At 56.1% G+C, this 26,344-nt stretch overlaps 2 protein-coding genes across 4 annotated transcripts in view; one reads left to right on the top strand and one right to left on the bottom strand.

The window, feature by feature from the left end:
- KIAA0513 (KIAA0513 ortholog) overlaps window positions 1–12,123 on the top strand; it is a 54,340-nt gene extending 42,217 nt beyond the window's left edge. Inside the window, exons 9-13 of one of the 2 annotated variants that reach the window (XM_070399088.1) lie at window positions 424–501; window positions 1,760–1,789; window positions 4,606–4,686; window positions 5,086–5,180; window positions 6,334–12,123. In XM_070399088.1, the coding sequence (XP_070255189.1) occupies window positions 424–501; window positions 1,760–1,789; window positions 4,606–4,686; window positions 5,086–5,180; window positions 6,334–6,383 (334 nt within the window). In that variant the 3' untranslated portion in view covers window positions 6,384–12,123. The remainder of the gene's footprint in view (window positions 1–423; window positions 502–1,759; window positions 1,790–4,605; window positions 4,687–5,085; window positions 5,181–6,333) is intronic. The other variant, XM_070399089.1, reaches the window with a different exon arrangement.
- A 2,350-nt stretch (window positions 12,124–14,473) lies between these two features.
- CIBAR2 (CBY1 interacting BAR domain containing 2) lies at window positions 14,474–25,369 on the bottom strand. Of its 2 annotated transcripts, XM_070397887.1 has the most exons (9): window positions 25,247–25,369; window positions 23,106–23,340; window positions 21,302–21,370; window positions 21,112–21,213; window positions 20,987–20,992; window positions 20,118–20,222; window positions 16,824–16,937; window positions 15,466–15,567; window positions 14,474–14,810 (listed from the first exon to the last, which is right to left on the bottom strand). In XM_070397887.1, exons 1-9 carry the CDS (start codon window positions 25,264–25,266, stop codon window positions 14,667–14,669), a joined length of 897 nt encoding a protein of 298 aa, XP_070253988.1. In that variant the 5' UTR covers window positions 25,267–25,369; the 3' UTR covers window positions 14,474–14,666. The 2 variants fall into 2 exon arrangements, with proteins under 2 accessions (XP_070253988.1, XP_070253987.1); XM_070397886.1 differs by lacking the exons at window positions 20,987–20,992; window positions 21,112–21,213; window positions 21,302–21,370.
- Between the last annotated feature and the right edge of the window lie 975 nt (window positions 25,370–26,344).

Here is a 26,344-nt window from a genome sequence, read left to right as displayed (position 1 = left end):
GTGTTTGCCCTCTGCATGTAGCCTGTCCCTGCCAGGTTGCCGTTTATGTTACTAGCACTTGTTCTACAAAAGCAGGTCTCTTTGAACCCCCTGCATTCTCTTGGGAGCCTCAGTGGGAGATGGAGAAGCGGGAAAGGGCTCCTGCCCCTAGTGGCCTCAGCTTTGACCTGAGGAATCCAGGGTTACCCAGCTCTGCCTCCTTCCTGCCTGCACTTCACCCAGGCACTCATGATGCTTGGCCGGGAGCCCCAGGGAGGCACCTGATTCAGGATTAAGGCTCAGTTGTCTTCCCATCTCAGCCCTGCCTCCCTGAGACTTGTCCATCATCAGGATGTGGCTGGAAACGGCTTCCTCATCCCTCCAGTGGGCGGGAGCGGCCTTCCCTCACCGCTTGGAGAAGTGACGAGTGTCTCTGTTTCGCAGGCACACGCTGAGGTTCTGGAACGCGGCCTTTTTCGATGCTGTCCACTGTGAGAGGAGAAAGCGGTCCCCCACAACCAGGTAGGAAGAATGTGTGGGCTGGCGCTCTGGGGAGGAGGACCCAGGAGCGCGTTCTTTCCCTGTTTCTGAAGAGGAGAGCAGAAGAACGGCTGAGTCATGGGTCTCTCTCCCTCAGCCCCGGGCCTTTGCCTGCAGGCTCCTGAGGCCCCGGAGCAGAACTCCAGGGGTGGGCGGGTACTTGCATGAGCTCTCCCTGTCCTGGGGCTGGCATGACTCAGCCTGACACTCCTAAGAAATGCGGACGCCCCCTAAATGGACCCCTGGGGACCCCTCGGCTCACTCTGCCTGGTCTCTGTAAGAAGTCCGAGTCCTGAGCATGAACCACTGCTGCAGGGCTGTGCAGGGCTGGGGTGCAGGGCTGGCCGCCACCCCCAGTCTTTGCTTGAACATCTGGAGAAATGCAGTTGCTGCTTTCAACTTGCTCCTCTGGTTTGCAGCCCTTCCCAGCTTCCCTGAGGGTGGTCTCGCCACTTCCGAAGACCCCTTGGGTGAACCGTTTCACCAAGCACGTGGCACGTGGTGGCAGTGAGGTGTTGGCACTCAGTTCTCTCTCTGGTCACAGTGAGCTAAGGTTGCCATGGGCTGGTGCTCAGTTCTCTCTCTGGTCACAGTGAGCTAAGGTTGCTACCCACTGCGCACAGCGCTGGGCAGGACAGGGGCGGCAGCCGGCCAGGTCCTGGGCGCCCTTGTTGGCCTCCCTGGTCGGGACTTTGGAAGCCTCTGAACCTCGCTCATTAACAAAATGAATCCCCTTTCCCCTAACCCCAGGGAGGCCCCTTAACCTTGGTCCCTGGCAGGAGAGAGGGCAGATCCTGCCGTTTGAGTCTTCAGCCCACTAGCACGTGGGGGAATTGCAGGTGAAACCTGTTTGGGTGGCAACCGAACCCTAATGGGAGCGAGGTGGCCTGCCTGTGCCCCCAGCAGTCTGCTGTGGCTGCGTTTCCTGGGGAGGCAGAGGGAGCACGCGGGGGTCGGGGGCGGACGCTGACACTTCCCAAGGACTCTAGAGAGAACTCTACACTCGCCAGGGAACAAAATGGAAGGAAATGCTTAGATGCTCGTAGGTGAATGGGGTTTCTTTTTGCTTAGCTCTCAAATCCCTAGGAAGCAGATTTATCTCAAATACGCTGCCTCTCTCTGTCCTTCTCTGCTTCTGCCTGAATAACCCTCCTTCTTCCGCTTGTTCTCTTTTTCCATCCACATATCTTGCATGACTTTGACATGTTCCTCTGTTGACCTGTTTCTGCTGCCGCTCCAGAGGGAATGCTGGAGAGGAGGAGAAGAAGAGGTGTGTGTCCACGTGACTTTGTTCATGTTACAGTGCTGGGTCCCCTCAGGGCCACCTCAGGGTGGGCGGGGTTGGCCGGAGCCCAGACACAGGTGCCACTCAGCACTGGCTACCAGCAGTGAGGGTGTCCCTGGGGGGCCAGGCTGGTGATGGGTGAGAGCTCTCCAAGGACAGAGCACCCCAAAATAGGAAACAAACAAGGTACCCAGACCTCCGAGAAGGCCCAGTGGGAGTTCAGAGAGGAGAGAGCAGTGAAGTCCAGAAAGTCAGCTCCGATTTCAAGCAAATCAAGCTTTTCGCTGGCCCCTCTGGCCCCTTCCAGGCCGACCTCACAGCCACACCCGCACCTTCACTGTGTCACACTGGAATCCTGGCTCCGAAGCCCTGGGCAGGTGCAGGGGACACACTCAGTCACACACGCAGGTGTGCGGGGGTCTGCCAGACCCTCACCGCCGTAACAGGGTGGGGAGTCACAGGAAAGGGACAGCCGCTCTCTCTCCCAGCCTAACGGAGCCTGTGTGTATGAGGGGTCCCCGAGAGAAAGGCCTAGCATGGGGTCATCTCTTGGTAGCCCACAGTGGGGTCTGACTCTGACTGAACTTTATACATATTTGTTGGACATCCTTTGTAATATAGAGGCCTGCCTATTCAAAATATCATTTCTGATAAAATGATTTCTCTCCCCCCCCCCCCCAATGAAAATTTCCCCAAACATGCTAACTTTAATCAGTAATATAATTTTGGTGTTTATTGTTTTATGAGAAATCTTGTTTTTTATGCAGCCTTTCTGTGGCTCTAAAAGGAGCATTTAGACATAACCCGTCTCCTTTAGGAGGAAGCCCCTGCGTTCCCACAGCCTCTCTGGGTGAGGTGGTGAGCCAGCTTCCTAGAGCAGGCTCCTTAGCCTCAGCCCGGCAAGAGGGTGGGGCATTGTGGCCTCCGGCCGGTCAGCGCCCAGCCCGGGAGCAGGCCAGCCTCTGGGCCTTACAGGCTTTCTCACTGGGGCAGATATGGTCCGACCACACACATCTCAGACCTTCCCCCGACACCCGAACGTGCCCTAGGCCGTACCTGGAAGAGGGGCAGGTGCTGCTTGAGATTGGGGGCAGGAGGGTCAGCTCCGACTCCAGGGCAACTTGATGCCTCCATGTTATTTCTCCCTGTTGTAAACGGCTAACATGCCATTGGTGTCCTCTCTGTTCTCGGGTGGAAACATCTCCTGCAGAAGGCTCCCCATTCTACAGGCTGTTGGTCACTCCAAGTTCCCACTGCTGCAGTCTAGAATGTTCCGCCCACTGGGAGTTTTAGAACTTGACTGGTACCGGACAGCTTAAAGAAATTGATTTGATCGTAGGCATCACCTTCCACCTCTTTCTTCAGAGGTCAGATTAAAGGGCCCAGTTCTACTCCTAGTCACAGCAAACAGAATCCCCTCCGCTCCTGGGCCCAGAGGGGTGGAGTCAAGCTGCTGCGCCCCAGGACTCCAAGGCACTGGGCCTGTTCAGCCTGCAGCCTGCACACCTGTCCCCAGCGGGCCTGGGGGCAGGGTGGGATCTGGGTGCCTGGACAGCTCTAAGGAGACCACTGGGGAGAGAGGGCGGGGTTAGTGCAGCACCTGGGAGCAGATTCTGGCTGTCTGCCTGGGTGTCCTGTCGGAGGCGGAGGAGACGGGCGCTGCATGTGTCCTCGCCTCCTTCATGCCCAGGTCCTGGGCCTCCCGCTGAGCGGCAGCAGCCCCTGCGGAGTCCCAGGCCGGGAGGGGCGGGTGAAGTGTTAATGTTCATGGTGTTTCTCTTCCTCTGGCTTCTCCATTATCCCAACCCCTCGTCCCTCATACTGCCTCCTCTCTCCCTTTTCTCTGATCTTTCTCCTAATCTTGTTTTAGACTCATCATCCAGAGTTTAATTTTTAGGGGGAAATAGGCTAAACTGAGCTTCTCACCATCTGCACCTCCTACAAGTAGCACACTTCTCAGATGCAGGGGACACGGGGGCAGAGTAGTGCGGGGGTCGGGTGGTCACCCGTCCACTGGGGACAGGGCCTGGGGAGACAATGGGGACAGCTTTCAGGCAGGGATAGCATGAATCGCTCAGAAGAACACCCTCCCCTCCCTGCATCCTTTTCTTGCTTCATGTTAGAGGCTTTATGCCGTCTTCATGGTGGGCACGGTTCACGGTTCCCTGGGGCCTGCGGGGAGGACCTGAGTCTGGTCCACGCGCCCAGGAGGGTGTGGACAGGCAGCGCCGGCTGTGAGGAAGCCACGGGGAGACAGTGACCGCAGCACCCAGGCTGCCTGACCTGACAGTGAGGATGGCAGGGCCTTCCAGCCCCCCTGCTCCCTGGGCCTCGGGCACAGCCGCCCACAGCAGGCCATCCCCTCCCCGCAGGCCAGAGCCACCAAAGCCAGAGAGGCCAGAGAGCCTCTTCGCAGGGTCTGGACGTCCACTCCCCATGGGACGCCACAGGGTCCTTTCCTCTGCATGTCTCTGTCTGTAAAATGGGCCATGACCTCCCATCCTCAAACCAAGGAGCAGGGCATGGAGGCGGCATTCTTAGCTCCTGGAGAATGTCCTAGGCAACCACCAAGCACATGTCCCCTCCCGTCGGTAGGAAATGTCTGAGCTCTGGGCCCTCCTCATCTTAGGAAGGGTGACATTAGTAAGTGGGGGGCCCTCGGGCAGTGTGGGAGCGCTGGTGGGCTTCCTGTGTGGGAGGCCCTGCGTGGGTACCGCTGACGCTGTAGGTCAGAGCAGGGCGGGGGAGTGGCTGGGCGCAGTGGCACTCTGAACGCCCTCTCCTGTCCCCTGTGCTTGCAGGGAGAAGTGGTGCCACATGACGCAGGAGGAGCGCGACGACAGCCTGCGGTTCAACGAGAACATCACCTTCGGGCAGCTGGGGTAAGAGCACGGCCGGAGCCCCGCCCTCGTGACACCGGGTCACCCACAGAAAGAGAAGCAGGCAGAGGGCTGACGCTGACGCCCACACTGGGTGGGGACTCTCCCACCCACAGTGTCCATGCGGTGACAGGGTCAGCCCAGCGTGAAGGCTCAGACAGCTCGGCAGCATGTGACTCATTACATTCGGCCTGGATTCCAGTTCCTATCACCCGCCTCCCATCTCCACACCTGTGGCGGCACTTTCACAGGGAGCCATTGGCCGGCTGACAAGGACCGATTTATTTTTACTTCTGTCTGACAATCCCAGGCAGGCAGGCGGGGCCTCCAGAAGGAAGGGCAGGTCCCGGTTCCTCTCCCCGGGGGCAGGAGGGTGCTAGCTCATGGTATCTTTCCCTCCAGCACGTTCACTCACAACATGCTGGCCTTCGGGCTGAACAAGAAGCTGTGCAATGACTTTCTGAAGAAGCAGGCTGTGATCGGCAACCTGGATGAAGGTGAGTCGCAGCCAGAGGTGGGGCTGCAGTTCCAGGGACCAGCGCTCTGCAGACCTGTCTCCCCACCTGCTGGAAGCATCGCCCCTGTTCTAGTGAGAAGCGGGTGCTAACTGTCCGCTGGGTCACCCTCCTCTGTCTCTGTCGACTTCAGTGCACAGGACACTGCTCGTGCTGTTTGGGAGCCCATTGCAGCCCAGCAGGGTTGCCAGGCGTTGGGGAGCTGACAGTGCAGTGTTTAAGGTCAGGGACAAGGGCAAAAATGGACCTGGGCGCTCAGACTCTGAACTTGAAAATGGCCAAACTCACCACCAGTTGCCCTCCTTCTAAATGGCCACCACATGGCCTCCTTTTGTTTCTTAAACCCGTGCAGTGAGCGGGCAGGGTGGGGCAGGTGGAGGGGGTTTTGAGGGTTATCTAGAGTTTCTGCTTCTATAACAGAAAGGGATCCATTGCTGATGTCAGCTCCCCTGACATAGGACTGTGTCCACCTTCATGCATCACCCCACCTCCTACAAACAGCATTTCTTCCAGGCCTCCAAGCCTTCCACTTCACTGCATATTTGGATTGGCCAGTGTTTTTTTTTTTAAAAAAAAAAAAAAACAACAACACTTCATTCTGTTCTGGTCAGGTAGCTCAGTTAGTTAGAGCAACATCCTGATATGCCAAGGTTGTGGGTTCGATCCCGCATCAGGGCACATACAAACACCAACCAATGACTGCATGAATTAAAAAAAACTGCATCCTGCACCAAACTGAAGGCGTTACAAAAGAGTGGCCTCAGGAAGGGAGAGTGTCAGAGGCATCCCTAGATTACCTCAGATGTTGTCAGCAGCCCGCCACACCAGCAAAGGGCAAGAACGCCATTCCTCTCCCACCACGTGGCTCCCGTGACAGTTAGTCTGCCCGCACTGTGCCTCCCACAGGCTTCTGGGAGGGCCCTGTATTATCATTCCGTAAGAGGCTCCTGGTGCCAAGGAGCCCATTTCCAGGTGCACGTCCGCGCCTGGCCCGCAGCGAGCTGGCGGCGAGGGCTGTGTCACCTCCAGCAGCCTGCATTCACCATCCCTGATGCGGTCCTGACTTGTCATTGCCTCAGCGAGAAGAGCAGGACCCGCCATTTCTCCCACAAAATATCATTGTTCTCTCTTTCAGAGCAATACAAGCTGCTGAGCGACCACATCGAGCAGATGGCCGCCGAGTAGGCCACAGGGTCGCCCAGGGCACTCCTCAGGACCGGGGGCACCGCTCTCCTGGGCCAGCGACTGGCTGTCACCCACCTGATGACCCTGCATGACATCGGCAGCACCCAGCACCACCCCACGCTGCCCCAGAACTAGCGGTTAGAAGACCCCGGCTGCCCGCCTCCCCACCCCCTCTGCCTATGTCTACTCCCCCGTTCACGTGCCAAAGTGTCCCTGGATTGTGTGACTAGAATGAGGTGATGTTCTCCCTTCCCAGTGCCAGGCCTGCGACGTGGAGTTGAAGGAAGAGGAAGGAGGCCAGGACCAGGGTGGGCACAGGGCAGTGTCTGCCCACAGCCCCTGCAGGGAGGGGGTGCGTGGGAATGTACAGAGGGCAGCCCAGAGCCGGCCACGACTAACACGGCAGCTGGGAGACGGTCCAGGCTCTGCTTCAGGCCTGGGCAGGGCAGAATCCTAGTCGGCTCCTGCGGGGGCCCTCTCAGTGTAGGTCCACGCTGGTGCTGGCTTTTCCTGGCTCCTCCCGCGGAGTGACAGGAACTAGAGTCACAGAAACCTCGAGGAGGTTCTAATTTAGGGAGGGAGAGAGGCCAGCGCAGAGGGCCTGGCCACAGTCAGTGTGGAGCACCTGGAGAGGTCCCCGCAGCTGTCACCCCAGCGAGGAGTCTGCATCGCCGTCGGAACTGTTCCTGGTCAGCTGGCAGCTTCCTCCTCTTGCTCGCTGGGAGTGGCCTCGGCCGTCTGTCCCAGGAAACAGCACAGGAAAGAGATTTCTTCAGTAGCTGCAAGACAACCGCCCTTTCTAAAAGTGCTGCTCTTTATTTCAAAAAAGGGAAAAGGCGTTACACAGCCGGGCACAGGCGGCTCCTGGTGGCGGTTGTGTGAGGCCCGCTAGCGGAGAGCTTCAGGGTGTTGGGCCCTCCACCCCTGGCAGCCTCAGGGAGGCGCCTTTCCCTGCTGCAGCCCAGGCCCCATTGAGCTCTTTCCTGCAGACCCTGCAGATGACCCCTCCCCCATCCGGTGCCTGGGAAGCAGGCTCCTCCCTGAGTGTGTACCAGGCACAGCACACCAGCCAAGCGCGCTAAAGTCCGGCCTGCAAGCGTCCGGCATGCTGGCTCCTCCAGTGGGAATTCTCAGCCTCATTCCCTGTGCCGCCCGCCCATCACTCATGGGCACTGACCTTCAAATGGGTTCCTGGGGCTCTCTGTCCTCCATCCTGTTTTCCCTACTACCTCCTCCAGCTCGAAACCACAGCACATTACTGTCTGCTCTCGAGCACAGCGGATCATGCATGGTAGTCACGTATCCAGCCAGTGCTTGAATGGGTTCCTGATGGAATGCCTCCCTGGAAGGTTCCAGAGAAGAGCCGGTGTTGGTGGAGCCATTGAACGCACGTCTGGATAATCATGAGAGGCCCCGTGAAACGTGTGGTCTGAGTGTGTGGCGTAAATGTCGTCAGCCGAAAGAGCTCGTGTGTGTGTGTGTGTGTGTGTGTGTGTGTGTGTGTCATCAGCTGCTCTGGCGATGTCACTAAGCACAGCTGTGCTGCTGGTTTGCCTGCCATGTGTTGGAAGGTCGTGTAGGCTGGCGTGTCCCGCCCCCAGCCCCACTGCTTGGCCCCAGTGATGGCGCGTGTCTCTCTACAAGTGCATTTTGAAGGAATGACAGAATGGATGGGTGTGTGGGCCCCCCTCCTCCAAGGCCTCCCTCAGGTAACGCATCCCCCTCAACCATTCAGCCCTGAGCCCTGGATGTGCTGCTGTGCCCCCTCCCCACCCTCTGTAAGACCAGGGCCTCCCTGTGGTCGGTCCGAGCCCTGCAGGGCTGCAGGAGGCCCCCTCAGCTTGCTGGCTTGTTTCTTAGCAGTTGTTTCTTAGCAGTTATCTGAGATGCATTAAGACTTCAAGACGCCCCGAGGACTCATCCCTGTGCTCTGAGGTGTTTGTGTGGAAGCTTTGGTTTGTGCTGATTTCTGGAGGAAGAGGGTGCATTCGGAGACTTTCCCAGGGAGCTGCCGGGTGGGGCGGGAGCACACGGCCTTCAGAAGGAAATGCAGCTTTGGCCTCTGTGGGCTTTTCCACACACTTTAATTCCCAGATGATCTGGAGATACTTTTAATCAATAGGCCCCTGGAGATGGCAGCTGAAGGTGGAAGGAAGGGTTGCTTTGTGTTCCCCTCTCACTCCTGTTCTCATAGATCCCGCTCCTGGCCCCAAAGGTGCTGCCTGTCAGGTTCAGCCCCACAAGGGAGCGCTGGCCGAGACCGGGGGCCCGCCTTGGCGTGGCCCGACGAGGGGATGGGAGGCTGCTCTGTCTCCTGTTGGCAGCTGCCTTTGGCCGAGCATTTCGCCTCAGACTGCCTCCTGCAGGAGCGGCTCCTTAGAAGGAGGCTGGCAGCTTGCCTCACTGGAGTTTCCTCTCCTCCCCGTGACATCGTCCCTTCTCTCCAGGGCCTGGCAGAGCAGAGGAGAGGGGCCCTTGGAGGAGCAGACACAGGACGCACTCTCAGAGGCCCAACCGAGGAGCTGTCACCCAGTGCACAAACAGGACGCTTTGGTCATAGAGCTCTGAGCCCTTCCTGTAAACTCGGGAGCCTTCGCCTCGGAGCAGGAAGCTTCCGATGGAGTCCAAGGGGAGAGGTTCCGGCCCCAGCAGGAGCAGTTTCCCAGGCCGGGGCTCTGCAGGCCTGCCGTTCGCAGTGCAGCTCAGCTCTGCTGGCTGCCCTTGGGGCTGAGTCATAGTGAGCCCAGACACGTAATGCTCGCAAGTGAGAAGTTCCCTCCTTGGAAAACTGGGAGTTTGAAATGCAGCCTTGTATGTTTTTAAGCTTTGTTATAATTTTTGCAATACTGGTGGGTGTTTAAGAGGGGCCACATTAGTATTCGGACTGCAACTGTGGTGTGTGTGTGTGTGAGTGTGTGTGTAACCAAAGGGAGGAGAGCCAAATTCTGCTATTGAAGTACTTTGTACAGTAGGATGAGTAGACTGACCTATTGCCAAAGGAAAGACAAGTGGGCCGAGGGGCTCTGACATTACAAAAGGGCGGGGAAAGGCGTCACTTCCTAGTTCTGCACCCAAATGAGGGCCTGGGTGTTCAGGTCAACCCCGCGGGCCCGGGGATGTCGGGCAGAGGCCAGGGCAGGAGTCAGAGGCACCACCTGTGGGTCCTGCTCTCGCCTCTCCATGCCCAGGGAGACCCCGGATTCATGTGGCTACAGGGCAGCAGCCGGAGGTTCGCTCTTTCACGGACTGTTTTATGTGGTTAATGTACCACCAGCCTCCTGATGTGAGAAGCACAGCATTCAGTGCACAGAGGAGTCGGCACGGGCTTTGTCTGGCCTGGGTGTTCGTGACCTGAGGTTAGGGCCACAAGCTGCAAGCCTGGCCCTCCTGGGCATTACTGGGCCCTAACCTTTGGCTTTTTAATGAGGGAGTAGCCAGGTAGACCCATGGTTAGGCCAGCTTGATTGCCAAATTACCCAAAACTTAAGACAGCTATGCAGCAGGGGGCTGAGGCCTTAGCCCAGGGGTGGGCAAACTTTTTGACTCGAGGGCCACAATGGGTTCTTAAACTGGGCCGGAGGGCCGGAACAAAAGCATGGATGGAGTGTTTGTGTGAACTAATATAAATTCAAAGTAAACATCATTACATAAAAGGTTACGGTCTTTTTTTTTTTTTTTTAGTTTTATTCATTTCAAACGGCCAGATCCAGCCTGTGGGCCGTAGTTTGCCCACGGCTGCCTTAGCCCAGAACTGGGGGAGCTTGGGAATCAGGGAAAGGGCAGGAGGGCCGGAGGACCAGCCCCAACCTCAGGAGATGGGTGCAGCAAGTCCCGCCCACCACGCCCAGCAGGTCCAAAGGTTTCATTAAACCAGCGGTCGCCAACCTTTCGGACCTCATGGACCACCAGTGGTCCGCGGACCACCGATTGGTGACCGCTGGTCTAGGGCTAATCTCTCACCTTCCTCAACCGTAGATGAAACTGCCCCAAGGCTTGTTCGTCTCGCCTCCTCCCTCACCTTCCCCGCCTTTGGTTCTCCCGAACCATTGCTCTCACAGCTTGGCTGTCTCACCTTGCTTTTCTGTAAATCATTTATTCCTTTTCATGATTCTCGGGGATGTTTTACTTGAACGGCTTTCCACCAAGCCTCCGGGTGAAGGGAAGGTGTATGGCTAGAAGTACCTCTAATGGACTGGTGTGCGGTGTTGAGGCCCCAGCAGGACAGGATTACTCAGCCACACGGGCCATGCGTCCGGCACGTCCTTACCCCCATGTGGCCAGGAGTAGGAGCGTGTTGGTTCTCCAGGAACAGATGGAGGCAACATTTCCAGGTTGCTCACACCCAGCAAATACAGCCAATGCTGAGACAAGGCAGGCTCTTGGGGCCTCCCTTGGGCGGGATATCCCTTGCCCTTCCTGGGCCTGTGCGTCTTGTGCTCCTCAGGAGGGATAGAAGGAGCCCCCGGGGGGCAGCCTTTGTTCCCTGGGCAACCAACCTGGTGTCAGCCTGTGTCCCCAAGGCAGCCAGCTGGTGAGTGGAACCCCAGGATTCAAGTGGGCCAGTGTTCCCAGTACCTGGTTCTTGGTTGCTGTGGGAAACTCATCATTTTCAGGAGTGAGTGGGATGGTCTGGGCCTGCCCCTCCCATCACTTACACACACAGCTCTCTCGGGCATCTGCCACAGGGTGAGCCGATCCTGGCTTGACCTGCAGGCTCCAGGTGTTGACAAGGCCAGTCAGACCTGAACCCCGTAGCCTGGAGCTCCTCTGAGCTGCCCCTGACTGGGGTTTGCACTTTAACCATAAAGAGGACTCCTGCTGGTGAATCCCCTCTGCCCTGTGGGTCAGTCCTAGGCCGGGGGGGGGGGGGGGGGGGTGCCTGTCCTCCCCCTTGGCCCTGGGCCATGTGCTCGTGCAAGGAGAACGGGACATGGGATGTGCATGGCGGTTCCACACGAGGCCTGATGGGTGGGGTCCTGTCCTGGAGATAGTGAGATCACGAGTGAGCCCGGGGCTGTCACTTCCCAGGGACACCTTAAAGACAGGACAAACATTTGACACTAGAAAATGCCAATATTTCAAAGAACAGACATGACCCCCTGAGCACCTGACGTGGGCTAGAACATCGGCCGCCTTTGTGATACACGTGGCTTCCATTGGGCTTCGGGTGGGGTTTACACGCGCGCAGTCTCCGTTTTCTCTCTCACCCAGTTTGTCTCACACCTAAGCTTGCGCCTGGACATCACCTTTAGAAGCTAAAGGTGGCGTTCAGGGTGCGGGTCTTTTACGTGTTGCAGTTTCACTATGTGTCCCACCGGGTGATGCTCTGCAAACTGTATTTTAAGGTTGAGAGAGTTTCACGGTGAGGATCTCAGAACTGTGCTGAGGTCAAGCACTGCTTCTTGCTGGGAGGAAAAAGAATGTCTGTACATTGCACCTCGGATTGTCAGAAGGTGGAAACTGAAATAAATTGTCACTGAAGAAAACGTCTGTCTGGTTGCTGGTTTCACATATCCCTGAGAAATTTGCAATCTTCTCGGTGATATCAGAAGCTTTTCAGAAGATAACTTTTCTTCTGGAGTCAAATAGATGTTGTCACTATTTAGGGTGAGCGTTCGGGTCTTGTCCAGATGTGTGTGTCATGGGAAATGTTAAGAAGAGGAGGTTCCTCTGCATTATAAGGAGCCTGAAGCTGTGGGTTTGGGCACTTGAGGGTATGTCCTAGTGAATGGAGTGGCCCCATCTGGACTGGACCTCAAGCCAGGGCCTCCAGGATGCCTCAAGCCCCTTCCAGCTGGAATCCTAATCCCGCTTTTCCTCTGAGCCAAGCTGCTCGCCTCTTGCATTTGGGGGTTTGAGGGGCTGTAATGGGAACTGATGTCAACTCTTGCCTAATACAAACAGGAGGCCTCTATTGATCCTTTCCAACTTGGCTTGACAGGTGCATTTTGTGAAATACTTGGGCTTTTGTTTTTTCTAATTATAAGAAGTCAGTAGCCTCGTTCTAAGGCTCTGGCCCAACCAGGTCTGGGAGGTGAAGTGAGGAGAGGGAAGGGCCTGGGGAAGGAGGCCTTGGTACCGAAGCCTGAAACAGCAGCTGGGCTTGAGGGGCCCAGGGCAGATGGTTCCCCACACTGTGAGGGGGGCTGGGTATGCTCCCTGCTCAGTGGGGTGGGGCCAACCTCCACGAGCCCAGCTCTCCCACCCAGTCTTGAGGACCCCAGTCCCTCTTAGTCATACGCGGAGGGACAGCCTGGATGGCGGATGCCCCAGCTTGGACATCACGCCTGACGTTTCCCCTGGGGCTAGGAGGATCCCGCCAGCAGGAGGAGCTCAGGGCTAGATTCAGAGGCAACTCCAGGGAAGGGGAAGGACCCCTCTGATGGACAGGGGGACCCCACAGAGCAGGGCAGGGGGGGGGGGCCCAGGTCCTGTTCCACCTTCCCCATAACTTTCTGCCAAATCATTGTTTAGTCCTCAGTGTCCTCATCTGTAAAATGGGAAGGAAGTCGTCACCTATCCTAGAAGGCTCCTGTAAGAACAAAATGCAGTATATGCAAATGCCCTTTACAAATGGTGGAGTTGTGCTTATCACCATCCAATCCGATCCCGATCCCTCATTTTCCTGATGGGAGGGAAAAGAACCAAAGATTTCTGTTTAAAGTTTATAGGAACTAATTTAAAATGTAGTATTCAAAATTCACAAACTAAATAGAAAAGGAATTTAAACAAGCTTTCAAATGGTGTTTTTTGCAAGTTGCAACCTTTTACTGACTTTAGCAAAGCTTAAAACTGCACTCACACTTCCAGAACTCGGAGTGATGGCTTTTCCCTCAGACTCGTGCTGATCCTGTCGGCCGAGGGCCTCCAGTTCTCCTGCCTCCGCCCCAGATGCTCTGGTGCTCTGAAGAGGCCTCTCACCTCTTCCCATACCTGGGACCAGGGCCTTACTCTCGAAGGCATTTCTTCATGGCATGAGGAGTGGCTGTGGCTCTCTCTTTCCCCCTTACTCAGACATCTGCACAGGTTGCTTGGGGAACAGCGGGGGGAGTTTGCTCAGTGAGGAGGAGGGGAAAGCAAGGGATGCAGAGGGAGGCCACCCAATCCAGTGGCTCAGGGAGACCCTGGAGTCATGCTGCTTCTGGCCCTGCCCACCCCACCTCTTACCTGGGGCCCCAAAAGAGAGAAGTTAGAAGTTTTGTTGCCAGTTCGAAAGTGACCCCCAAGGAGATGGTGACAACTGTCCAACCCTGTACTTAGAACAGTTGTTCTCTGGGTATGTTGGGGTCAGAGGGGAAGGGGAGAGGTCCCTTAGGCAGTCAACTTATTTAATGAGCACCTACTAGGTGCCAGGCACCACCAGGCTCCAGGACTACCAGATGAATAAGCAACTTATTCATCAGTGGGGTTGGGGCACAACTGAAGTTTTAAAAAAGTACATTTATATGTGTGTATGTGTGTGTTGTGTGTGTGTGTGTGTACATATATATGCTTATAGTATCAAGTATAAGATAAAAGATATAGTCGAAATGTGACTATATATAATATATAATATAATCTATGAATATGTTATTTTATAAGTTACCTATTATATAGAAAATTTAGAATGCTTTAGTTATTTTTAGAATGTCCTTCTGGATGGAATCAGGGTGGGCTTCCCTGAGGAGGTGCCAGGGAGCTGGATTTCGGGTAATACAATCACTGTGGTGAGGATGTTAGTCCTGCAATGATTTCATGAGTAAAGTGTTGCATTCTCCTCTTGCTGAAAGAAAATCATGTGCCCATCCCCCCCTTGACCTGCATCGCCCCTCCACTTCCCTGGACTTCTGTGATGTGTCCCCCAGTCCCAAGGTCATCCCTGCACACCATGTTCATGTGTTATGGGGTGAATCAACTTACATGTTGACGTCCTAACTCCCAGGGCCTCCGAAAGTGGAAATAGACTCTTACTTGTAATTAGTGAGAATGGGGTCATACTGGATAGGGCAGTGGGGCTGGCGTCCTTACAAAAAGAGGGAATTTGGACTCCGACTCACACACAGGGTTTAAACACTCGGGTTCCCAGGTCATAGTGGAAATGAGAGCACGAGTCAGGTCGGGATGCCCCCATTGTTTATTGAACACCTACTATGCACCAGGCGCCATGCAGGGCACATTGAACCCCAGGGCACCTGGGAGGCGGGTGATACCGTCCCTGTTGTGCAGACGAGGAAACAAGCTCAGAGGACATGTGATTCGCCAGGGACACGCAGCAGAGGCCCCCCAAACATCCAGGGCCGGCCCCTAGTTTTCTGATTTGGAAGTTCTGGTCCCATTGATGGAGTCCCTAGCCCAGCCCCTGAGTTCCTCCTCCAGGTCCTCCTCAGCGAAGTCGTCCTCACTCGCCGCCTCTTCTTTCCTCTGGCTGTGCATGGTGCTCTGGGTGCTCTAAGTAATAACCATCGTCATCATCACAGCAACATCAATGATCATAATTGACCATCAATGACAACGATGGCCACACGTATTGAGCATTTTCTAAGTGTTTTGCATAGATTTGTTCACCTAACACTCACCACAGCCCTATGAAGGGGGGACTGTTATCAGCCTCACTCGGCAGGTGAGGAATCTAAGGCACAGAGAGGTTAAGGAACTCCCATAGCTTGGGAGCAGTGGTTTGGACCCAGTCGGCCTGGCTGGGGCCATACTTCCTCCGCTGCCTTTGGGGAGAATGATTCAGAAAACCAAGAGACACCCTCTGTCCCCCTCGCCCCCACCCGCTGGGTGGCTGAACCTACCCTATTGGCAGGAGGCGGCTTCCAGTCTTAAGCTGCTTGGTTAATACTCAGAGGACCATCCAGAGCCCTGGCTTCCCAAGTGCATTTCTGCAGCGTGCCTCTAGGGGGCGCGCGGGACACGTGGCGGCAGCACCGCTGGGCTCCCTGCTTTATTGACTCCTTTTCCAGGCAAGTCCATGTCAGACTCGCTGGCGGCGCCTCCTTCTCAGCGTCTCCTTTCAAACCCGTGTTCTCAGACTTCGCTTTGTCACAGGTTTGACAGGACCCCCCCCCGCCCGGCCCCCCTGCCCCACTCCCGTGCTCACCTGGCAGGGGCGAGACCACGGAACAGCTGCGGAGGGAGCGGTGTCCCTGCGGGGCCGCGCATCATTGTGCCCAGAAACTCCGCGCATCTTGGCTCTAAAATCCTGCCAGGGACAGACTCAGGTGGGTTAGACCCAATGGGGAAACAAAGATTGGGGGTGAGAGTGGGAAGATGGTGGGGCACTGCTAACACGGCCGGAGCCCCCACCCGCACCGACCTCTCTGGGAACCTCCTGTTCAGTATTCTATGCCACCTACAACAACCTGCGAAGTGGGCGTTCTCACCCCGTTTTACAGATGGGGAAACTGAGGCCCAGAGGCTAGTACACGTCCAGATTCGCACAGGAATATTAGAGATCACTCTCCTGCCACAGGAGTATCACAGGGATGAGTGAGTGCAGGAGAGCCCATCCGATCTGCTTCTAACCTCATGTGGTGGTTTTAAAGCCTCTACAAATTCGTTGACATGTCTCCCACTAGGAGCTGGAATGCAATCCTCCTCCCCTTGAATGTGGCCTGAGTGACTCACTTCTAAACAGAATGCAGGAGAAGTGACACCAAGTTACTTCTAAGGTTTGGTCACCAAAGGTGAGAGTTTCCTCCTGGCTCGGTCCCGGGACGGACACTGGCTCCTGGACCAGTTGCCATGCTGTGAGGAGGCCACGCCACCCAGAGAGGCCACGGGCAGGTCTTTGGGCTCTGGGACCCACCAAGGACCCAGACAGGAAGGGCTTCGTGTGTGTGCGGCTCCTGCCGTTGTTCAGGGCCCTGCGCTCAGAAGGAACCCACTGTCGCCGTCGGGAAACTCTTAGTAACTGTTGGACAGCATGGCCCAGGTTTTCATTTTGCACTGAGCTCTGCAACTCCCGTGGCCTGGCCTGTGCCCAGATGACAGCCATCAGCTGCCAGACGTGGGCGAGCCAGCCTTGGACAGGGATCCAGCCCGCTACACCTGATTGAAAACTGACCACAGGCCCAAGTGCGGACCACCCAGCGGCGCTCACCAACCCCAGGACCACCAGGGACCAGGACAGGTGACTGTATTTACACCCCGGGGAGTGGCCGTTGTCATAGGCCACAGAGGAGGTGCGATCTCCGTCAGCTCAGACGGGTAGCCAGCACCTGGACAACACCCAGACAGCAGCGCGCATCGGCCTGGAGGGGCTTGTTGTCATTGTTGATTCATTTGCTTGTTTTTAAACTGGGACCCAGGGGCAGGTGTTTACAACAGTTCATCAGAATGAGTCTTTCAAACGATAAAAATTACAAAACGTTGCCAACAAAAACCACTTCTATCAAGACAGAACCCAAATCGAATTCAGCCCAGGCCACCAGCCAGAGCCGGGCACCTGGGACCCACCTGCAGATCCCCCTCCAGGTCGTAGTTCTCCAGCGTCTGGAAGGCACTGGAATACACCTCCACCGCTTTGGCGTGGAAGACCATCTCAATGGTCACGAAGTCCGAAAAAATTTTCTGTGGGGAGGAAGTGCGAATCGCATAAGCAGCACTGTCCAAAGGGGAGCCCGGGGTCACCTCACATGTGGACAACCTGGGGGGCGAGGAGGCATCAGTCGTCTTTACGGGGATGGGTCCTGGGTCAATGTTATTTTTAATTTATTCGAACAGACAGTGCATTCCCATTCAAAAGCTGCCGTGCACAGAGCTTATTCCAGAAATGCAGAGGCCTCCTTTCTCAGTGAGGACTCGCTGAGGGGCGTCCTTTCCTCAGCTCTGCACCCTGGGCTCATGCACTCGGCTTTTAAGGTTGATGGCCACAAACCTTCAGCCTCCGCCACCCATGGGCTGTGAGGGGTCTTCCGGGAGAGGGAGGGGTGTTGCTGGCAGACATGGCTCAGCCCAGAGGCTCCACAACCTGACGAGTTACCACATTAAATGTAATTAGATATTGGCTTCTCTTGATCAAATGGTTCAGCTTGTCTCAGTAAGCTCTTTTAGAGTTCCTGCTGCCTGTTTGGCCCCAGTGGAGGCTCCTACTGTGTGCAGTGCCTAGTACAAGCTCCTACTGTGTGCCAGGCCTGAGCAGAGACTCCTACTGTGTGTCAGGCCCCAGCAGAGGCTCCTTTGTGCTTGGGGCCTACCACAAGCTCCTACTGTGTGCAGGGCCCTAGCAGGACACAGGCTTGGTGTCAGGGAAGGAGCCTGAAGTTTGGAAACACACCACTTCAGGTAACATGGGAAGCACCTGGGAGAGGCAGGCCAGAGGAAGCCCGCAAGGCAGCCTGGGAGATGACGAGGAGAGTGTCCCAAGGCTGGTGGGATTACCTGCCTCCTCCCCTCCTGCCCCTAGCAGGCAGGCTGGTGATGGCAGCTGAGAATCAAGAGGCAGGTCACAGCCTCATCCTGCCTGGGGCCTAGGGAATGACATCCTCTCCAGCCTCAGTTTATTTTTCTGCACCGTAGGGACAGGGCAGTCCTGTTCACAGAGCCCCACGAGGATTCAATTAGCTCTCAGTCTGCTCCTGGCATCAGCACCAGCCCCATCCGGGAGCTTGTCAGAAATGCCAGTTCTCCGGCCCACCCAGCCCCACGGAGTGGAACCCAGGCCAGGCTGCTGCTCTGCGGTGTCAGGAGCCCACCAGGTGACTTCGGACGCATGCTCAGGTATGGGAACCCCTGTATAAAAGTGTTACTGACATTCTTTTAGGGAGGCTGGAGAGGAAATCTGATCATTTTATTAGAAGAGTGACCTAAAACCAACATGGTGGTCATCATTATTTCAAGTTCTGGGTGTTTATCTCTTAAAATTTGGAGGGCTGCCCTAACCGGTTTGGCCTGCGGACTGAAGGGTTCCAGGTTCAATTCCGGTCAAGGGCATGTACCTTGGTTGCGGGGACATCCCCAGTAGGGGGTGTGCAAGAGGCAGCTGATCGATGTTTCTCTCTCATTGATTTTTCTCTCTATTCCTCTCCCTTCCTCTCTGTAAAAAATCAATTAAAAAAAAAAGAATGATTTTAAAAAAAATTGGAGGGCTTCTGGGGGGTGGCTTGGTTAAGTGTCCCTTACCAACTTGACCCCGGAAGTTTAAAGGATGCACACTTTAAACTGCAGCTTGTGGTGGCCCCTGACTGGGGAGGGAGGCTGAGAATCTCGTGCTCTCGCTGGCGTCTTACAGAGCCCTGTTTTCAGGCCGCAAACATCAGGTGCTTAATAATGGCCAGCTGGTGGCTTAAGTCCTGCCTGCAACGTACATGCTTGAGCACTAACTACCACTGTTGGCTCATTTGTTTATTTACTCATTTCCCAAACATTTACTGAGTACCGTCCAGGACCCAGCAGGCCACACGCCAGGCGAGGGGTCTGCCCTGTGGACATGTGGTGTGGGAGGCGGCATGGGGCAGCAAGTTCTCCACCACACTCTCCCCTCCCCGGTGAATGGCATGTGGCATGGGGGGCCTGTGGCGGGGCAGGATGTCAACCCCATGAGGACAGGGGCCTTGCTTCTCTGGCTGTGGTGTCCCCAGCCTCAGGCATAGCACCTGGCACATAGTAGGTGTGTACTGAACATTTGCTAGATTAAGGAGTAAACTAAAGATATAATTAACCTGTCCCTGGGCTAACTGCCCCCAGAGGGAGCAGAGCAGAGCGTATTAAGAACGAGGCTGGAACCTGGCCAGCGTGGTTCAGTGGTTACACCAACCAGGGGGTTACATTCGATTCCTGGTCAGGGCACATGCCTGGGTTTCCGGCTCGATCCCCAGTAGGGGGAGTGTAGGAGGCAGGCGATCAATGATTCTCTCTTACCAGTGATGTTTCTCTTTCTCTCCCTCTTCCTTCCTTTCGGAAATCAATATAAATATATTTTAAAAAATAGAATGGGGCTGGACTGGTCTGGGAGTCCAGGCAACTTTTCCTGAGAGTCAAAGGCCTTCTTGGCAGTGGGCGGAGCCTGTGCAAAGCTGTGGTACTAAGGGGCCGGGTGCACTTGAACTTGGAATGGAATGTCTATGATTAAGCTTGGGGGCGGGGCTGGGGCTTCTGCAGCCTTGGGGAGGATCTAGGCCTTTCTCCTTGGAACCAGGGGAGTCACAGGAGGGTGTTGAACCTGGGGGTGACAGATTGGGGCTGCCTTTGGTGAGATCCTCGAGGCTAGTTTGGAAAATGGACTAGAGGGGGGTCAAGTGAATGCAGGGGCCTGTGTGATCAGCTTGTCCTTCAGACCCCAATGCCCGGAGGCCCTGATATAAGAGCTGGGCTCTGGGTCCACGGTCCTGGGCTGCACTGGGTGGCATCAGGGCAGAAGGAGGAAGGCATTTAGAACCTCATGGAGAAAAGGAGGAAGTCAGGGCAAGTCCTGTGGGTCCTTGTGTGGAAAGAAAGGGGTGACACACTCTGCCAAGTTCTCCTGGTGGGGAGCTGGGCCTGGGTGTTGAGGGGCAGGGCTGCCGAATGTTGGCTACTGAGCAGGCCAGCTATGAGGGACAGCTGCCCAGAGCAGCCGGCCTCCTGCCCTGAGGCCAGGATTAGGCTGGGATTAACTGTGCCGGGAGCTGAGTGGGCACAAGCTAACACACACTCACACATGCGCACACTCTCTAGGTACACACACACACACACACACACATACACATACACACACACACACACACACATACACACACGCGCTCGCAGCACAAACAAGGCCGCCCACCCCACCTGCAGGTCCTTCAGCTTCTGCGTCTGGAAGGCGTCGACCGTCTCCTCCAGCTGGTGGGTGGTGCGGCTGGCGTCCACTGAGGCCTTCTGCACGCTGGTCTCTGCCTGCCGAGACAGACGGTGTCAGGGAGCTTCCGTCTGGATCCTCTCGCCCTGCTGGTAGGCCAGCTCTCCCGCCTCAGGGGTCCCTAGACAAGTTGGTCATCGAGGAACTGGCCGAGTAGGACCATGGCTAAAGCGGCAGGCGCTGCTTAGCCAGATTCAGTGGCTGCCTGCGTGACCTCCTGCAAGTCACTCAACCTCTCTGAGTCTCCGTGCCCTTGCCTGTGAACAGGGCACAGCGATGAGACCGACTTCCCAGGGCTGTTGTAAGAATTAAGCAGTGGGCACCCGCTGAGCTATTGTTATCACAGGTGCTCCACATGGAGAATAATTAATCCCTGCATGTGGAACATCCTCAAGTTCATTAACTAATTCCTGGGTTCCTTTGATTGACCTCTGCATGACCCCACTTCGCACAGGCGCAGCCTGGGTTTTAGAGGGCCCTCAACTGAGTTTAGGTTTGCCCCGTTCGTTCCTGGTGACCTTGGGGAAGTCACCTTGCTGAGCCCGGTTTCCTCATCTGGAAGTGCCTACGGAGTGAGTGCTAAATAGGTGACCTGAGAAGGGGGTGATTGCTGAGCGGCTGCTTCGTGTCAGTGGTGGGACGGACCCCAGGGCTCCTGGCCCCCAGGCTCCCCCCGGCCCCTGACTTTCCTATCCGGAGCCTGGCACACACCTGCCCAGGGAAGAGCTCACCTCGCCGTTGTGTGAGGTCTGTCATTACCTGCGTGCGATCTGCCTTCCCCAGACAGACCTGTGACTCTCACCTGGGACTGAGAGAGATGTTAAGGAGACAGGCTAACCAGCAGCCCCCACCAGAGGGCGCCCATGACAAACGGTAATCCTGGCCCTGAGGTCCCGAGGCCCCAGGCCAAACGCCAGGGGAGGATACGATCATTTGCCTATCCGAAGGTGACTTCTGCCTCAGTTTCTCCAACTTTTCCAGTTGTTTGATCTCATTATTCCGAATATGTTTGCATTTCTTGATCTCGGCCTAAAGGAAGAAAGAGGGCTGTTTCTTGGGGCTCTGGCTCAGCCAGCCCCGGACACTGCACACCCCACAGGGCGGCGCCCTCACTCACCCGTGTCTGCTTTATCTGAGGCCCATAGAATTTCAGGGGGGTGACCACCTTGGTCTCCAGCCTCTCAACCTTGGGAGCACAGACACACAGAGAATCAGAGTGGACAGAGCCAGGGAGATGCCAGGAGACGATGCGTCTCCGGCCCACATGCATAGTGTTGTCACACACACAGAGCTGCAGGTGGGCCTGCAGGGGGCAGGGGAGCACGGGTGCCCTCCCTCACCCTAGGGCTGCGACCAACAGCCTGGGTTCAGGGTTCTGCTTCTCTAGGGCTTGGGCAATACATTTCATCTTGCTGAGCCTCATTTCCATGCCTGTAAAATGGGTATAATGACGGTACCCACCAGGGATGGATACAGGAATGGGACCTGCCTTAGGATCTCATTTGGGATGCAGAGCTGACCCTAGAACACAGCAGGGTCGGCGAGGGGGACGCCTCACACCCCTGAGTCCAGCCTAACACTAGACATTTTAATAAACAATATCAGCAATGGTGACAATCACAATTAAAGCTGACGTTCAGTGCTTACCCTGTGCCCAGCATTGCTCAGAATCAAGACATGGCACCCTAGAGAAGGCCTCGGATGCCCCCACGGGTTCCTGAGAACCTTAATTGCCAGGTGCCACCCCAGAGATTCCGACTCAGCAGGTCCAGGGGTGGCCTGAGAGCCTGCATTTCTAACACGTTTCCAGGGAGGCTGCTGCCTTGAGGATGGGCTCCCTGCGCACCTGGCTCCCCCACAGGCCAGGGGACCTGCACTCCCCACAGGGCCCTTCCTTGCCTTCACTGAGGCTTGTGACCCCGTGAGGATAAGCACAAATCTAAGAAACCATTTCCACCCTTCCCTGTCCTGAAAGCGTTTCTTTAGAAAACCTGCCATTGAGAATCGGTTCTCTGTCCCTTTAAGATGCATCTAACGCTTTGTCAAAGCTAAAGAGGCCTCTTGTGGGTTTTGTGACCCAGAAGGCAGTCCTGTCTTTGAAATGGAGACATCCTCTCCCAGTTCGGCCCTGGTACCCGCTCCAAGCGCTGACCCCCTGCTTGTCATGAAACGGGAGACTTCCCTTTGGGGAAAGACCATCAGCTGGCACAGGTGCCCCCCAGTCCCCAGGTGCAACCAGGAAACCCTGTGTGACAAAGGTGCTGAGCACCCTCGCCCAGGACCAGGTTTCCCTCCCGGAGAACCCGGATCTCGCCTGGGCGGGCCCCACTGCCTGGCTGCACGGGCTGAGGTTCTGTCTGTCTTCCCATCACTGATCCGATCCCCTGTGACGTGCATGTCTGGTTTAATGCTCATTTAGTAGAAAAGCTGCTTGTTCTTTTCTGTAATCACTGAGAGGAGTTTTGGGGGTTGGTAGGAGATTTTTATTTTTAATTATTTTCTTAATATGCTGCAGTCTCCTTGGCCTCAGCCTCCAGGCTGTCTGTCCCTTCTCCCGGCCCTCTGGACCCCAGGAAGCGCCTCCTGCCTGGGAATTAGGAGCCCACAGCGGCAGGACTCAGGACCGGCCTCCTGGGCCTTCTGGCCTTGTCCACCGCTCATCCAGCCCCCAGAAGCCTCCTGTTCTTAGCCCTGTAAATGGAGGTGTGGCCCCCCCACACCCAGGGAGGAGATGTCCCTGGCTGTTGCCTCTGCAGGGCTGGCCCCACCCTCTGACCCCGCCCTCATTCTGACCCTGGGGCCTCTGCAGCCCACTCACCTGGGCCTACACCCCCTGGGCCTGCTCCCCCTGAACCTGTCTCCCCCCCCCCCCCCCACACCCCCCCCCCCCTCCGAGCCTGCCCTCCCTGGGCCTGCCTCACCTGGGCCTGCCGGTAGTCCTGCACTTTGGCCAACTCCTCGGCGAAGTTCCTCATGGTGGCCCGCATCTCGGGGTTCTCTGTGTTGGCGAAGTCGATGAGCTGCTTGACCAGCTGGTCGGCCTTGTCCCGCAGCCGGGCTGTCTTCCGGGTGTAGGCGGCCAGCAGCGAGCAGAACCGGCCGAAGTACTTCTCAGCGTTGGTCACTGTGCTCTCCATCGCCCTCACCTGGCTGTCCCTGAGGAGGTGGGGGCCTGAGGGGGCGTCTGGGCAGGACACAGGCTCCCCACCATCACCTTCTTCCTAGTGGCAAGCGCCCTGGCAGGCGTCTGTCCCTGGGACAGCGCTCAAGGTCAGGTGTCAGCCCATCGAGGCAGATGCGGGAGTCCCGCTGGGTCACAGAGCCGGCCAGTGGCCAGGCAGGAGCCCCAACTCGGGTTCGGCTCCAACCGCCTGCCCTGCAACCCTTTAGGGGCTTTTGTCCCCCTGGCAGAGTTGTTCTTTATTCCCTGGCCGCCTCGGTCTCCTCCTGAAATTCCCTCTTTTCTGTCTTATCCCCAAGTTGTTGAAATTCTCCTTCTCTAAACCTTTATGTTAAACATACCGAAGCTTTATGTTTAAATGGATGGACTTTCAGGGAGACCAGTTTTAGGTTCCCAGTGGAAAGTACAGCGAGGTCCCGGTACCCTCTCCCTGTGCACACACACTTTCCATTAGTACAGTGGTTCCCAACCTTCCTAATGCCGCGACCCTTTAATACAGCTCCTCATGTTGTGGTGACCCCCAATTTCATTGTTACAAATTGAACATAATTAAAGCATAGTGATTAATCACAAAAACAATATGTTATTATATATGTGTTTTCCGGTGGTCTTAGGCGACCCCTGTGAAAGGGTTGTTCGAACCCCAAAGGGGTCGCGACCCACAGGTTGAGAACCGCTGCATTAGTACATCGTGCATTACTGGGGGACGTTTGTTACAAAAGATGAGCCAATAGTGATATGTTATTAACTAAAAGCCATAGTTTACATTAGGGCTCATGGTTCACGTGCTGTTTGTACGTCCTATGGGTTTCGACAAATGCCCGCTGCCCATATCCACCGTCACAGTGTCACAGCGCAGTTCCCCTGCCCTGAAAAGCCACTCCATCCGCTCATCCTCCCCGCTCAGCCCCAGCCCCGCTGAATTTAGTCTCCCCTAAACACCCCAGGCACTCACCTCCCACCCGGGCCGCTCCCCAACTCCGAGCCCCTGTCCCCAGGACCCCACTGCCTCTCTCCAGTGGACCAAAGTCCCCTGTGCAACCCTCCAATCACACCCCTAAAGCTGGAAACTGTGAGGGCCCCTTGTCCTCCGTCTAACAAGCCCTAACTCGTGCACCACTTGATAGTTTGCAAAACACTTCATATGCATTACTCATAAGCCAGGCACTAACACTATCATCGTTTTTAATAAACGAGTAAACTGAGGCCCGGAGAGGTGAAGCGTCTTGCTCCACGTCACACAGCTGCCCGCAGTATCAGCGTCCGCAGGCGGCGTCCTCGCCCCCCATCAGAATCACCTGAGGCACAAGCTAAGCATGCAGCTCCCCAGGCCCCCAGCCCTGATCTGTGCACCAGGATCCCTGCGAGGGAGGCCCAGGAAGCTGGGCATTTTTAAAAAAGTACATCGGGTGATTCAGAGACACCCTCGGGTTTGGGACCCTCCGAGGAAGCAGGCGTGGGAACAACGGGCTAAGGGGCCGGTGAGCTGTGAGGGAGCAGTGACAGAGTCAGGCTGAGAGTGGGTCGGGGCATTCCCACAGAAGAGTGAGGCCTGGCGGGCTTTAAGGCAGGAGGAGGGGTTTTCCAGGCGGAGGTGAGCGAGGGAAGTTGGGGGTGGGCCCTGCGATTGGCTTCCTCAGGCCTGTGGGCAGTGATGCTGGAGAAGTGGACAGAGGCAATATTCTGGACGCTTTCTTTTGACCTTGAGGTGAGTGGGGTGCAGAAGAAAGCTCACGCTCATCACTCGCCACCTCCCTGATCCATCCCCATTGAGCAATCCCAGCTGCACCATCTGTCTGCATGCATGGGGTCCTGAAAACCCAGCCTCCCCCTCCCCCTCCCACCTCCCGGCCAGGGCAGCACCAGTACAGAGCCACTTACCTGAAGAGAACAATGTTCATTGTGACCAGAGGCCCCAGCTGTCCCAGTCTTGGGGAATAAGCACAGGGCCCCAGGGGTCCTACAGGCCCATGAGAAGCAGGGCAGGGCTGGGCGCAGCTGCACGGTCCTGGCTCAGGGGACGCTGCCACCTGGTTGCTGGGCAACGGGGCCACTCACAGCTGCCCTGGGAGGAGACTCCGCTGGTTGCCTGACAACCCCTCGCCAGGCCAGCTTCTCCTAGTGGGTTAGGAGGGCCTGCCCAGCCTTGCATTGGTCAGGGGAGTCCCAGAGAGGCCCCCTTTCTCCCCCTGCAGGTGGAACAAGGCAGTGTCCTGGGTCTCCAGGAGGTGGACTCAGCCCTGGGCCCAGCTGTGTTTGTGGGTCCTGTGTGCTGAGGCCCCCTTCCTTCCAGGAGGCCACAGGCCTTCCCCGGGGGCCTGGGAAAGGCAGGCAGGGCCCTAGGAGGCCTGGTTACTCAGGACGGCGTGTGGGAAAGCACAGAGGAGGTCGGGGAGTCTCCAGCCCTGTGGCACAATGGAGGGGACAGGGCCTCCGCCCAAAGGAGCATCTTAATTGTATCATCATTTTATTGTTTTCCCCCTTATTATAAAAACTATCTGTTCCTTATTAGAAAAGAAAGAAAACAGAGAAAACACAAAAAGGAGAAAATACAACAGCACATATAAAATTGTACTAATTAAATACAATACATTTCACTAATTGTAATATTTGTACATTTCCGTGTATCTACATTTTACCTCAAAGAAAGGCATAAGAAACTAGTAACCCTCTCTCTCTGCCTCCCTCCTTCCTTCGACCTCCCTGTCTCTCTTCCTCTAACTTAATTATCGACTCATGCAGGTAATTCTCACCGTCTATCTATATAAAAGCCTAAGCGACCGTTTTACTGTTCAACCGGTAGCTATAATGCGCACTGACCAACAGGGGGCAGACGCTCAACACACAGGCATGGAATCATGGAACAGACTGATGTATCTCAGAGGGAAAGGGGAGAGATTAACCAAAGATCTTATATGCCTACTAGAGGCCTGTATGCACATAAGGATGCATATGCATGAGGTGGTGTCCCTCGGCCTG

Source organism: Myotis yumanensis, unplaced genomic scaffold, assembly GCF_028538775.1.
Source record: "Myotis yumanensis isolate MYYU_CA2020_CCGP unplaced genomic scaffold, mMyoYum1.0.hap1 SCAF_18, whole genome shotgun sequence".
NCBI classification, from domain to species: domain Eukaryota; kingdom Metazoa; phylum Chordata; class Mammalia; order Chiroptera; family Vespertilionidae; genus Myotis; species Myotis yumanensis.
Note: the sequence above shows the minus strand (reverse complement) of the source record. Positions and strands in the feature narration are given on the sequence as shown.

Bases quoted from the DNA above. Each gene is read 5' to 3' on its own strand.
- CIBAR2 (XM_070397887.1), bottom strand. From the start codon at position 25,266: ATGAACATTGTTCTCTTCAG. The intron at 21,214-21,301 runs GTGAGTGAGGGC...TTCTTCCTTTAG, and splicing joins CTCAGATAAAGCAGACACGG to GCCGAGATCAAGAAATGCAA. The intron at 15,568-16,823 runs GTGGGTCCCAGG...TGTCCCTGGCAG, and splicing joins ACCTGGAGGGGGATCTGCAG to GATTTTAGAGCCAAGATGCG.